The sequence below is a fragment of the Sapajus apella genome, unplaced genomic scaffold, assembly GCF_009761245.1.
Source record: "Sapajus apella isolate SASKATOON/1434 unplaced genomic scaffold, GSC_monkey_1.0 scaffold19, whole genome shotgun sequence".
Lineage (NCBI taxonomy): Eukaryota > Metazoa > Chordata > Mammalia > Primates > Cebidae > Sapajus > Sapajus apella.
In genome coordinates, this window is record NW_022436959.1 from 13364888 (window position 1) to 13378100 (window position 13213).

The 13213-nt window shown below is 39.1% G+C and overlaps 1 protein-coding gene and 1 pseudogene across 1 annotated transcript in view; both read right to left on the minus strand.

The window, feature by feature from the left end:
* STK31 (serine/threonine kinase 31) overlaps positions 1-13213 on the minus strand; it is a 143586-nt gene that overhangs the window by 39692 nt on the left and 90681 nt on the right. The window contains exon 22 of the mRNA XM_032286983.1: positions 6572-6694. Coding sequence (XP_032142874.1) covers positions 6572-6694 — 123 coding nt within the window. The remainder of the gene's footprint in view (positions 1-6571; positions 6695-13213) is intronic.
* LOC116557475 lies at positions 2835-4257 on the minus strand (annotated as a pseudogene).

Genomic DNA, 13213 nt, shown 5'->3' on the forward strand with positions numbered 1-13213 from the left:
GTCAAGCAAAAGGGGAAACACCCCTTATAAAACCATCAGATCTTGTGAGGCTTATTCACTACCATGAAAACAGCATGAGGAAAACTGCCTCCATGATTCAATTATCTCCACCTGACCCCACCCTTGACACTTGGGAATTACAAGTCAACTTGAGATTTAGGTGGAGACACAGCCAAACCATATCATCTGACTTCTTTCTCTTGGCAGAATTATTTTAAGATTCACCCATCTTACTGAGTTATATTTATAGTTCAATTGTTTTATTCCTGAGTAGTACTCCAATAGAAAGACACATATATAGCAGACTGTTTATCCATTCATCTGTTGATGAACTTTGAGTTGTTTCTAGTTTTCATCTATTACACATAAATTATTTCAATATTTACATATAAGTCTCTGTGTAGCCATATGCTTTCATTTCTTTTGGCTAAATATCCAGGAGTGGAATTCCTGGGTCATAGGGTAGGTATATGTTCAACCTTTTAACAAACTGCCAAATGTTTCTCAAAGTGGTTGTTCCCTTCACATTCCCTTGGGCAATATATATGAGTTCCAGATACAACACATCTAAGCAACACTTGGTATGATCTTTTTAATTTTAGATATTATACTATGTAGTGTAGCGGTATCTCATTTTGGTTTTAATCTGTAGTTCCCTAATGACTAATGATGTTCAGAACATCTTTCATATGCTTACATGCCATGTGGACACCTTCTTCTTTGGTAAAGTGCCTTCTTTAAACATTTTGCCCATTTCTTAACTGGGCAGTCTTCTCAGTATTGATTATAGGAGCACTTAATAATCTGGATACAATGGTTTTGTCAGATATACATGTTTTGCAAATATTTTCTCCCAGTCTGTAGCTTGCCTTTCATTTTTGTGACAATGTCTTTTAAAGAGCAAAGTTTTGAATTTTGATGACATCCAAATGATTTTTTTTCTTTGGGAGTTGATGTACTCTGTGTCCTACTTAAGAAATCTTTGCCAGACGGAAAGTCAAATAAGATTTTATCCTATATTTTCTTCTAGAAGTTTTAGAGACTCAGGTTTTACATTTAGGTCTGATACACATTTTGAGGTTTTTTTTTTTTTGAGACAGAGTCTCACTTTGCTGCCCAGGCTGCAGTGCAGTGGTGCAATCTTGGCTCACTGCAACCTCTGCCTCCTGGGTTCAAGTGATTATTCTCTCTGCCTCCCTAGTAGGTGGGATTACAGGCACACACCACTACGCCCAGTGCATGGTGCAAGGAATGAATCAAAACTTATTCTCTACATATGGTATGAGTTGTCCTGTATCATTTTTGTTGAGGATTCTCCTTTTACTCAGGGAACTGCCTTGACATCTTTGTCAAAAGCCAGCTGTCGTATGTGTGTGGGCTATTTTTTATTTTTTTTATAAAGACACATGCAAACATATGTTTACTGCAGCACTGTTCACAAGAGCAAAGACTTCGAACCAACCCAAATGTCCATCAATGATAGACTGGATAAAGAAAATGTAGCACATTTATACCATGCAATACTATGCACCCATTAAAAAGGATGAGTTCAAGTCCTTTGCAGGGACATGAATAAAGAAAAGATAGAAACCATCATTCTCACATTTCTTGATAAGGAGAGAAGGGAGATGTTATAGGAAAATATCTCATTAATATGAATTAGCTTTCCAAAAGATGTATTTTTCTATTAATGTGGGCTAGAAATACTTTAGTACGGTATATGCATTTTTCTAAAAGGGAAATTGGACACAACTACTTTAATTCAGTAAAACCCACTAGCCACAATGAGGAGAGGCAAGGGTTGGTGATGTCACAAGGCTACTATAATACACACTATGACCATTCCCTTCAAGGTCAGAGGGCAGCCCCTTGTGTAGTGAAGCCCTTTCCTGGCATGGCCAATAATCAGGAACAGATTCCTCTAGATCTGCCCATTAGGAGTGAGCAGCGTTCAGTATCTGGGGAGCAATGAGGGTTCCTACGAGGGTAGACTTCAGTGGCTCATGATTACTGCACACACAGAATGTTCCAGGCCCCAAGTGTGCATCTTTTGTGGATGAACTCAGTGAATAGGAACCAGAGAATTAAGAAGAAACAGATAACTGAAGAGAAGTGAAGAAGGGGTGGGAATTAATTAAAATGATCAAATTTCACTTTTGATACCTTGATTTTCTGAAGCTGAACTTTAACCAGACAACTTAGTGCCTCTCATAAGTAACTAGAAATTTCTGATGTATAAATGGCTAAAATACATTTTTTAATAACCATCCTTGCAGGGTAACTTCTGCTACCCTATAACTTCAGGTTCTATTTCTGACTCTAGGACACAGGTCCCTGAAGGCCTCATGGACGCCAAGTCAGCATTTTCACCCAGTATTGCCCCTTGCGGAGTCACCTTTGTTGTTTCCACTCACAGTGAGAACTTGCCTGAAACACACAGCTCTTGTGCTTCTTTTAAGACACGCCTGACCGGGCTCTGCTGCTCACACCTATAAACCCAGCTCTGTGGAATGCCGAGGCATGCAGATCACTTGAGGTCAGGAGTTCGAGGCTAGCCTTGCCAACATCATGAAACCCTGTCTGTACTAAAAATACAAAAAATTAACCGGGTCTGGTGACATACGCCCGTAACACCAGCTATTCGGGAGGCTAAGGCAGGAGAATCACTTTAACCTAGGAGGCAGAGGTTGCAGTGAGCTGAGTCTGTGCCACTGCACTTCAGCCTGAGTGACAGAGCGAGACCCCGACTCAATTTAAAAAAAGCACCTATGACCTCAATTTTAGTGCCCAAGTGTCCATAAGGAAGCATATCCATCCCACTAACCAGGACTTCCTTAGGAGCAAAGATGGAACTCCAGTTCCTCAGATGGCCATTAGCCACAGGAAGGGCAAGGGTCAGGACAAAAGATCCTCTTGGGCTGCCTTACTTCCCTGAGTGTACGCATCAGCTCAGCCCAAATTGGGGCGAGGATCTCCCAAATGACATGACCCCTGTTGTCAAGACTCTCCAGAGGGACAGGATATGTCTCTGGGCCTAACTTGCTCAGCCTGCCTGTGTGACGCAGCAGGTCTTTCAGAGCATTCATTAGAGATTTTCATTTCCACAAAAGTAGAAGGTGGTAAGCTGGGAGCAGTGGCTCAGGGCAGGCAGGATGACCCTGAGTTGGGAGTCCTGAATCTGACAGTCCTGTAAGATGAGGCTCTTGAGAGAGCGGCAGTTTTCTCTAGCAAGACTCTAAGGGGCTCAAGATTGCAGGTCTACATTAGGATATGACTCAGATTCAGCTGCTTTAGCTGACTGAGGCTTGGATACAGAGACAGATACTCCATGTCCCGATCAGCTAGGTAAGCCTTATGTAACGTTAAGGCCTCCAAGGGGTTCTTGAGGCACCTGGGCAAATGGTCCAGATGTTCTTTGATATTATTGACCTTTGTTACAAAGAGCATCTCAGGGTAGTCCAGGCAGAGAAATGGAGTTTCCAAGTCGGGAATGAACTGCTGTTGGCTGCACACGGATAACTCATGATCACAACTGAAAGCTAAAAAGAGTTTGCGAAGATTGCTCATCTGGCTCAGGTAAGTGGCAAACTTTTCTGTTCTATTCAGCGAGTACTTTCTCTGGACTTCCAACTCCTGGATACTGTCTGGGTATACCATTTGCAATAAATTTCTGAAAACTGAAGTAGGCATTTAGTAATTCTGCACCTTAGTACAACATAGGTGTACTAAACCTCTTCTGTAGTAGATCCAGCCACAGAGGTAGCTCAGGCACTTATCCAGGGTGCTTTTCTTAAGGCAGAGGTCTATGAATAACTTCAAGGTCGGTGCTCTCCCATCATTGGACAGTCCTCCACTGTCTGCCTCTTACTCATGGCCTCTGGGGAGCAGGACAGGGCCATGGCTCCAGACCATAAGGTCCAGAAATTCTCATCAAAATTCCCCAAGCCCAGCACTTGAAGTTTCCACCTCCTGGGGCAAAATTTCACAGCCTTCATGGTCAGCAGTGTATCAAGTCCCATCAGCATAACTTGCAAGGTCTCCAGATGAGGTGTCTTCATCAGGGACCCCAGAGGGAGGCAGGAGAAGGGCCAGGTCTGCATCATGGCCTTTAGAATCTCACAGCTTCTTCTAGTCCTCTATGAAAATCAGAAAGACCTCCCTGGGAAGCTCATCAAGGGTGAAGATGTCCAAGTACAGGTCCCTCCGCAGGTTCTGTGCTGCCAGCTCCAGGAGTCTGTGTGGGGCCTGGAGGCTCATTCTGATAAATCAGATCTGGACTCACTTTGCAGTGTGCTCGGACCTCTTAGAGAATCAGGCAGTTAACTCCAGGCACCACAGCTCTGGGTCTCTTCTGAGGATGCTCAAAACCTTTCTTTGCGCAGTCTATTTATACTGTCTGTATTCTGCTCCACTCATCTGTATGTTTAACTTCACAGCAGTATCACTTTTGTTTTTACAAACAGGGTCCTGCTCTGTAGCCTAGGCTGGAATGCAGTAGAGCAGTCATAGCTTACTGCAGCCTTAAACTCCCGGACTCAAGCAATCCTTCCACCTCAGCCCACCAAGACACTAGAACTACAGACACCCACTACACCCAACTAATTGTTATTTTTTGTAGCTAACAGGGGGTTCTCACTGCGTTGTCTAGGCTAGTCTTGCCTGGCCTCAAGCAATCTTCCTGCCTCAGACTCCCGAAGTGCTGGGATTACTGGCGTGAGCCACCACTTTAGGCCCATACTGTCTTAATTTCCTAGAATATATTGTCATAAAATCAGCTAGTTTGGGTCCTTCAATTTTGTTCTTTTTCAGACTTGTTAGCTGGCTATCTCAGATCCTCTGCATTTTTATATTAATTATAAAATCTAATTGTCAATTTCTGGAAAAAAAAAAATCTACTAGCAGTTGTGTTGAAATTACATTGAATCTATAAACCAATCCGAGAACAAATGATATCCATACAATGTCTTCTAGTCCAAGAGCATGGTGTATCTCTCCATTTATTTACATCTTGAATTTCTCTGAACAATGCTTTGTAGTTTTAATAGTGTACAACCCTTGTACATCTTTTGCTAAACTTACCCCTACAAATTCCATATTTTAATACTTCTGTAAATTATTTTTAAATTTTAATTTCCTATTATTTGTTGCTTAAATAAAAGCACAATTATATGGAAATTAAAACTGCTATATTTCTAAACTCAGTTCTAGTAGCTTTTATATATATTCTCAAAGATTTTCTACACAATTAAGCATGTCATCTGCAAATAAGGACAGCCTTATTTCTTCATTTTCAAACTCTATGACTTTTATTTCTTTTGGTGACCTTATTACACTGGGTGGAACAGAGATCAGCAAACTATATGGCCTCTGCACCAAACTGATCCCACTACTTGTTTTTTGTACAGCTATAAGCCAAGGGTGATTTTCACATTTTTAAATGTTTCATAGAAAATTGAAGGAATACTATTTAATGCACATGCAAACTACATGAAATTTAAATTTCAATATCGATAAACAAAGTATTACAGGAAGAGAGCCACACAGTTTACATACTGTCTATGACTGCTTTTATGCTATAGCAGAACTCAGTACTTGCAACATAGACCATCTGGTCATTTATAGGAAATGTTTGCTGACCTCTGGGCTGGTAAGAATAGTCTTCCTTCTCTTGTTAATATTTAATCCCTATTAACTCTTGCTTTTTTTAACAAGGAGATTTTTACTTATGTGTTCAACAAAGATAAGGTTTTGTCACACTCAAGGCTTTGGAAAAAGAGGCACTCTCTATTTCTCCATGTAAAATAGCAGTACAAAATGGAACAAGCTTTTTATTTGTGTTCCAATTTTTATTTTAGGTTCAAGGGGTATATGTGCAGGTTTGTTACATGGGAAAATTGTGTGTCATGGGTGTTTGGCATACAGATAATTTTGTCACCCAGGTAGTTAGCCTAATATCTAACAGGTAGTTTTTCAATCCCTGCCTTTCTCCCAACCTCCACTCTCAAGTAGACCCCCCATGTCCCTTCTTTGTGTCCATGCATACTCAGTGTTTACTTCCCACTTATGAGAACATGCAGTATTTGGCTTTCTGATCCAGAGTAAATTCACTTAGGATAATGGCCTCTAGCTCCATCCAACTTCTTAATTATTAAACCATGAATGAGAAATAGCTTTTGGTTTACACTGAAAGCAGGAAAATACCCAAGGCTCATTTAACATTTATTTTCCATATATGCATGAATTGCTTTCAGATTAATATAGGACAAAATAATCTTCACTGTTAATTGTGACTTCAAGAAAACTAAGACAATGGCATGATACCTAAAATATATATCAAGCCAATTTGTAGAAAGTACACAATACGTAAAAGGAAGCATATCAACAGTTTTTGATAAAACTTTAAAAAATTTTCTACTAAAAGTCTACTGCTTTTTATTTTTAAGGAGAATGACTATAAAATCGTCACTTTATATACTGAAGAGAGACAGAGAGAGAGAGAGAGAGAGAGAGAGAGAGAGTGTGTGTGTGTGTGTATAAATGACTGATCTATTTCAACAAAAAAATAACATACCCATAATAAAAGGCAGCCATAAGCATATAAGTCTGAACTTGGAGAAGCAGGTTTTCCCATTTTCAGCTCAGGTGATATCAAACTCAAGTCACCAACCATCATGTTCATTGAGGCTCGCTGACTCTACAAAAACGGTATGTTAAATATTTTAGATACAACACAGTTGAGGTGACTTTCTGTGAAGTACTTTCCATTTAATCAATACAAAAAACGAAATTCGTTTTAAATATTTCATTCTCTTCCTTTCAAATAGTTTAATTTTTGCTATTATAAATTGCTCTTCAAATCAGTCTCATAAATTATGGAACTTTTTTTACATTCAGCTTGTAGACTTGAACAGATTTAAAACTAATAACCAATGAGTCTGTGATTAAACATTTGATACTTTTTAAAAAATAAATTTCACATGAGTAAGTGGCAGTGCTATGTTCTAATTCTGAAAATTCTAATACTTTATTTAACAACTGAAATGCTACAAAGTACTTTCCCTCCTTACTGAGCAGTCTCTAAATATATCAATTCTAACATGCAAAGATGATCAGTGACAACAGCATGAACCCTAGATTCAGGCAGATCTTGGTTACAATTCCCCACTCTCCCATTTATTTGCTGTGTGACCTTGGAATTTAACCTCTTTTTTGTCCATTTTTTAAATTTATTTTTACTTTTTATGGATACATAGTAGGGGGAAACCTCTCTGAACCTAAATTAATTTGGAAAATGGAAATAATGTCTACCTTACAGAGACACCTATCATGTACCTTAACTAAGTGCTATCTTTTCTCTAGCTATGATTTTGATCCTTGCTTCTCAAAGTATGGTCCAAAGGCCAGGAGCTACAGCACTAACTGGTAGCTTGTTAGAAATGCAGATGATCCACTGCAGAAATGCTGAATAATACTTTGTATTTTAACATGATCACCAGGTGAGTCATATGCACTATAAGGTCTGAAAAGCAATGATCTTGACCTCAGACTACTTTCCAAATTTATCTTCCTGATGGACACTTAAATCTGAAACCTGCATGGAAAATGTAGCAAAAGGTCTGATCAATATTTCAGAACACATATTTTAACTGAAGATTAAAATAATGTTTTGAGGAATAATAATAGGTGATGAATATGTATTTAAAAAGAAGAGTAACTGCTGGACTAGTCATATCTACAATTATACAAATGGTATAATGTAAACTAACCAGAATCCCTAAAGTTTGAGATCTTTTAAAATTCATAATTCAGTTATATTCCTTAGCATATCTTAATTTGTATTTAAACTAATGTAATAAAGTAAATATTTCAGAATACCAATCTGTATAAATCCCACACAATTTAGCTTTTGATTATAATTGCAGTTTCATTTTCTTCTCTTTCTGCACTACCATATGAAAACCATTAAGACTACATATACGATCCGGATCCAAGATGGCTGTATAGGAACAGCTCAGGATTCCAGCTCCCAGTGAAAACGCAGAGGCTGCTGCAGGTGATTCCCAGGCAAGCAGGGCCTGGAGTGGACCTCAACAGCCCTACAGCAGAGGGGCCAGACTGTTGGAAGGAAAACTAAGAAACAGAAATAACTTCATTATCAACAAATTGGACATCCACTCACAGACCCAATCTAAAAGTCAGCAACTACAAAGACAACAGGTGAATAAGTCCACAAAGATGGGAAGAAACCGGCGCAAAAAGGATGAAAACACCCGAAACCAGAATGCCTCTCCTCCTACAAGAGATCACAACTCCTCACTGGCAAGGGAACAAGGCTGGATGGAGAACGAGTGTGATGAAATGACAGAATCAGACTTCAGAAGGTGGGTAATAAGGAACTTCTGTGAGCTAAAAGAACATGTTCTAACCAAATGCAAAGAAACTAAGAACATTGAAAAAATATTTGACGAAATGCTAACAAGAATGGACAACATAGAGAGGAATACAAGTGAATTGATGGAGCTGAAAAACACAACACGAGAACTTCGCAAAGCATGCACAAGTTTCAACAGCCGAACTGACCAAGTAGAAGAAAGGATATCAGAGGTCGAGGGTCAACTCAATGAAATAAAAAGAGAAGGCAAGATTAGAGAAAAAAGGGTAAAAAGGAATGAACAAAATCTCCAAGAAATGTGGGACTATGTGCAAAGACCTAATCTACGTTTGATAGGTGTACCTGAATGTGACGAAGAGAATGAATCCAAACTGGAAAATATTCTTCGGGATATTATTCAGGAAAACTTCCCCAACCTAGCAAGGCAGGCCAATATTCAAGTCCAGGCAATACAGAGAACACCACAAAGATACTCCTCAAGAAGAGCAACCCCAAGGCACATAATCATCAGATTCACCAGGGTTGAAATGAAGCAGAAAATGCTAAGGGCAGCCAGAGAGAAAGGTCGGGTTACTCACAAAGGGAAGCCCATCAGACTCACAGCAGATTGCTCAGCAGAAACTCTACAAGCCAGAAGAGAGTAGGGGCCAATATTCAACATCCTTAAAGAAAAGAACTTTCCCTGGGACCCAAAAAAAAAAAAAAAAAAAAGAAAAAAAAAAGAAAGGACTTTCAACCCAGAATTACATATCCAGCCAAACTAAGCTTCATAAGCGAAGGAAAAATAAAATCCTTTGTGAACAAGCAAGTACTCAGAGATTTCATCACCACCAGGCCTGCTTTACAGGAGCTCCTGAAACAGGCTCTACACATAGAAAGGAACAACCAGTACCAACCACTCCAAAAATAAACCAAATGGTAAAGAACATCAACACAATGAAGAATATATATCAACTAATGGGCAAAACAGCCAGCTAGCATCAAAATGGCAGTATCAAATTCACACATAACAATATTAACCCTAAATGTAAATGGACTAAACGCCCCAATCAAAAGACACAGACTAGCAAACTGGATAAAAAGCCAAAATCCATCGGTGTGCTGTATCCAGGAAACCCATCTTACATGCAAGGATACACAAAGGCTCAAAATAAAGGGATGGAGGAAGATTTACCAAGCAAATGGAGAGCAAAAAAAAAAAAGCAGGAGTTGCAATTCTCATCTCTAATAAAATAGACTTTAAAGCAACAAAGATCAAAAGAGACAAAGAAGGACACTTACATAATGTTAAAATGATCAATGCAACAAGAAGAGCTAACGATGCTAAATGTATATGTACCCAATACAGGAGCACCCAGATACATAAGGCAAGTTCTTAATGACTTCAAAGAGACTTAGACTCCCACACAATAATAGTGGGAGACTTTAACACCCCATTATCAATATTAGACAGATCCACCAGACAGAAAATTAACAAGGATATCCAAGACTTGAACTCAGACCTGGAACAAGCAAACCTAATAGACATTTACAGAACTCTCCACCCCAAATCCACAGAATATACATTCTTCTCAGCACCACATCACACCTACTCTAAAATCAACCACACAATTGAAAGTAAATCACTCCTCAGCAAATGCAAAAGAACAGAAATCATAACAAACAGTCTCTGAGACCACAGTGCAACCAAGTTAGAACTCAGAATTCAGAAACTAACTCAGAACCACACAGCCTCATGGAAACTGAACAACTTGCTCTTTAATGTTGACTGGATAAACAATGAAATGAAGGCAGAAATAAAGACATTCTTCGAAACCAACGAGAATGAAGACACAACATACCAGAATCTCTGGGACACATTTAAAGCAGTCTCTAGAGGAAAATATATAGCAATGAGTGCCCACATGAGAAGAAAGGAGAGATCTAAAATTGACACTCTATTGTCAAAATTGAAAGAGCTAGAGGAGCAAGATCAAAAAAACTCAAAGCCTAGCAGAAGACAAGAAGTAACTAAGATCAGAGGAGAACTGAAGGAGATAGAGACACAAAAAACCCTTCAAAAAATCCATAAATCCAGGAGCTGGTTTTTTGAAAAGATCAACAAAATAGACCACTAGCCAGATTAATAAAAAAGAAAAGAGAGAATAACCAAATTGATGCAATAAAAAACAATAAAGGGGATATCACCACATATTGCACAGAAATTCAAATCATCATCAGAGATTATGACAAACAACTCTATGCACATAAACTAGTAAACCTGGAAGAAATGGATAAATTCCTGGACACTTGCCTCCTCCCAAGCCTAAACCAGGAAGAAGTCGAAACCTTGAATAGACCAATAACAACGTCTGAAGTTGAGGCAGCAATTACGAGCCTACCACCCAAAAAAAGCCCAGGTACAGATGGGTTCACAACCGAATTCTACCAGACATACAAAGAGGAGCTGGTACCAATCCTTCCAAAACTATTCCAAATAATCCAAAAAGAGGGAATTCTTCCCAAATCATTTTATGAGACCAACATCATCCTGATACCAAAACCCGGCAGAGATTCAACAAAAAAAGAAAACTTCAGGCGAATATCCATGATGAACATAGATGCAAAAATCTTCAATAAAATACTGTCAAGCCGATTGCAACAGCACATCAAAAAGCTTATCCACCATGATCAAGTAGGATTCATCCCAGGGATGCAAGGCTGGTTCAACATACGCAAGTCCATAAACGTAATTCATCACATAAACAGAACCAAAGACAAAAACCACGTGATTATCTCAATTGATACAGAGAAGGCCTCTGACAAAATTCAACAGCACTTTATGCTAAAAACCCTCAATAAACTAGGTATTGACGGAACGTATCTCAAAATAATAAAAGCAATTTATGACAAACCAACAGCCAATATCATACTGAATGGGCAAAAACTGGAAGCACTCCCTTTGAAATCTGGCACTAGACAGGGATGTCCTCTTTCACCACTCCTATTCAATATAATACTGGAAGTTCTAGCCAGAGCAATCAGGCAAGAAAAAGGAATAAAGGGTATTCAAATAGGAAAGGAGGAATTCAAATTGTCTCTATTTGCAGACGACATGACTGTATATCTAGAAGACGCCATCATCTCAGCCCAAAGTCTCCTGAAACTGATAAGCAACTTCAGCAAAGTCTCAGGATAAAAAATTAATGTGCAAAATCACAAGCATTCCTATACACCAATAACAGGCTTAAAGAGAGCCAAATCAAGAATGAACTGCCATTCACAATTGCTACAAAGAGAATAAAATACCTAGGAATACAACTAACAAGAAACGTAAAGGACCTCTTCAAGGAGAACTACAAACCACTGCTCAACAAAATAAGAGAGGACACAAACAGATGGAGAAACATTCCATGCTCATGGTTAGGAAGAATCAATATCGTGAAAATGGCCATACTGCCCAAAGTAATTTACAGATTCAATGCTATCCCCATCAAGCTACCAATGACCTTCACAGAACTGGAAAAAACCACCTTAAACTTCATACGGAGCCAAAAGAGAGCCCACATAGCCAAGTCAATTCTAAGCAAAAAGAACAAAGCGGGAGGCATCACACTACCAGACTTCAAACTATACTACAAGGCTATAGTAATCAAAACAGCATGGTACTCATACCAAAACAGAGATATAGACCAATGGAACAGAACAGAGGTCTCAGAGGCAACACAACATATCTACGACCATCCGATCTTTGACAAACCTGACAAAAACAAGCAATGGGGAAAGGATTCCCTGTTTAATAAATGGTGTAGGGAAAACTGGCTAGCCACATGCAGAAAGCAGAAACTGGACCCCTTCCTGACATCTTACACTAAAATTAACTCCAGATGAATTAAAGACTTAAACATAAGACCTAACACCATAAAAACCCTAGAAGAAAATCTAGGCAAAACCATTCAGGATATAGGCGTAATCAAGGACTTCATGACTAAAACACCAAAAGCATTGGCAACAAAAGCCAAAATAGACAAATGGGACCTAATCAAACTCCACAGCTTCTGCACAGCAAAAGAAACAGTCATTAGAGTGAATCGGCAACCAACAGAATGGGAAAGAATTTTTGCAGTTTACCCATCTGACAAAGGGCTGATATCCAGAATTTACAAAGAACTAAAACAGATTTACAAGAAAAAAACTAACAAGCCCATTCAAAAGTGGGCAAAGGATACGAACAGACACTTTACAAAGAAGACATACATGAGGCCAACAAACATATGAAAAAATGCTCATCATCACTGGTCATTAGAGAAATGCAAATCAAAACTACTTGAGATACCATCTCACGCCAGTTAGAATGGCAATCATTAGACAACAAATGCTGGAGAGGATGTGGTGAAATAGGAACACTTTTACACTGTTGGTGGGAGTATAAATTAGTTCAACCATTGTGGAAGACAGTGTGGCGATTTATGACCCAGCAATCCCATTACTGGGTATATATCCAAAGGATTATAAATCGTTCTACTTTAAGGACACATGCACACGAATGTCCACTGCAGCACAGTTTACAAGAGCAAAGACCTGGAACCAACCCAAATGCCCATCGATGACAGACTGGGCAGGGAAAATGTGGCACATATACACCATGGAATATTATGCAGCCATCAAAAACGATGAGTTCATGTCCTTTGTAGGGACATGGATGAACCTGGAAACCATCATTCTCAGCAAACTGACACAGGAGCAGAAAATCAAACACCACATGTTCTCACTCATAGGTGGGTGTTGAACAATGAAAACACATGGACACAGGGAGGGGAGCACTACACACTGGGGTCTGTT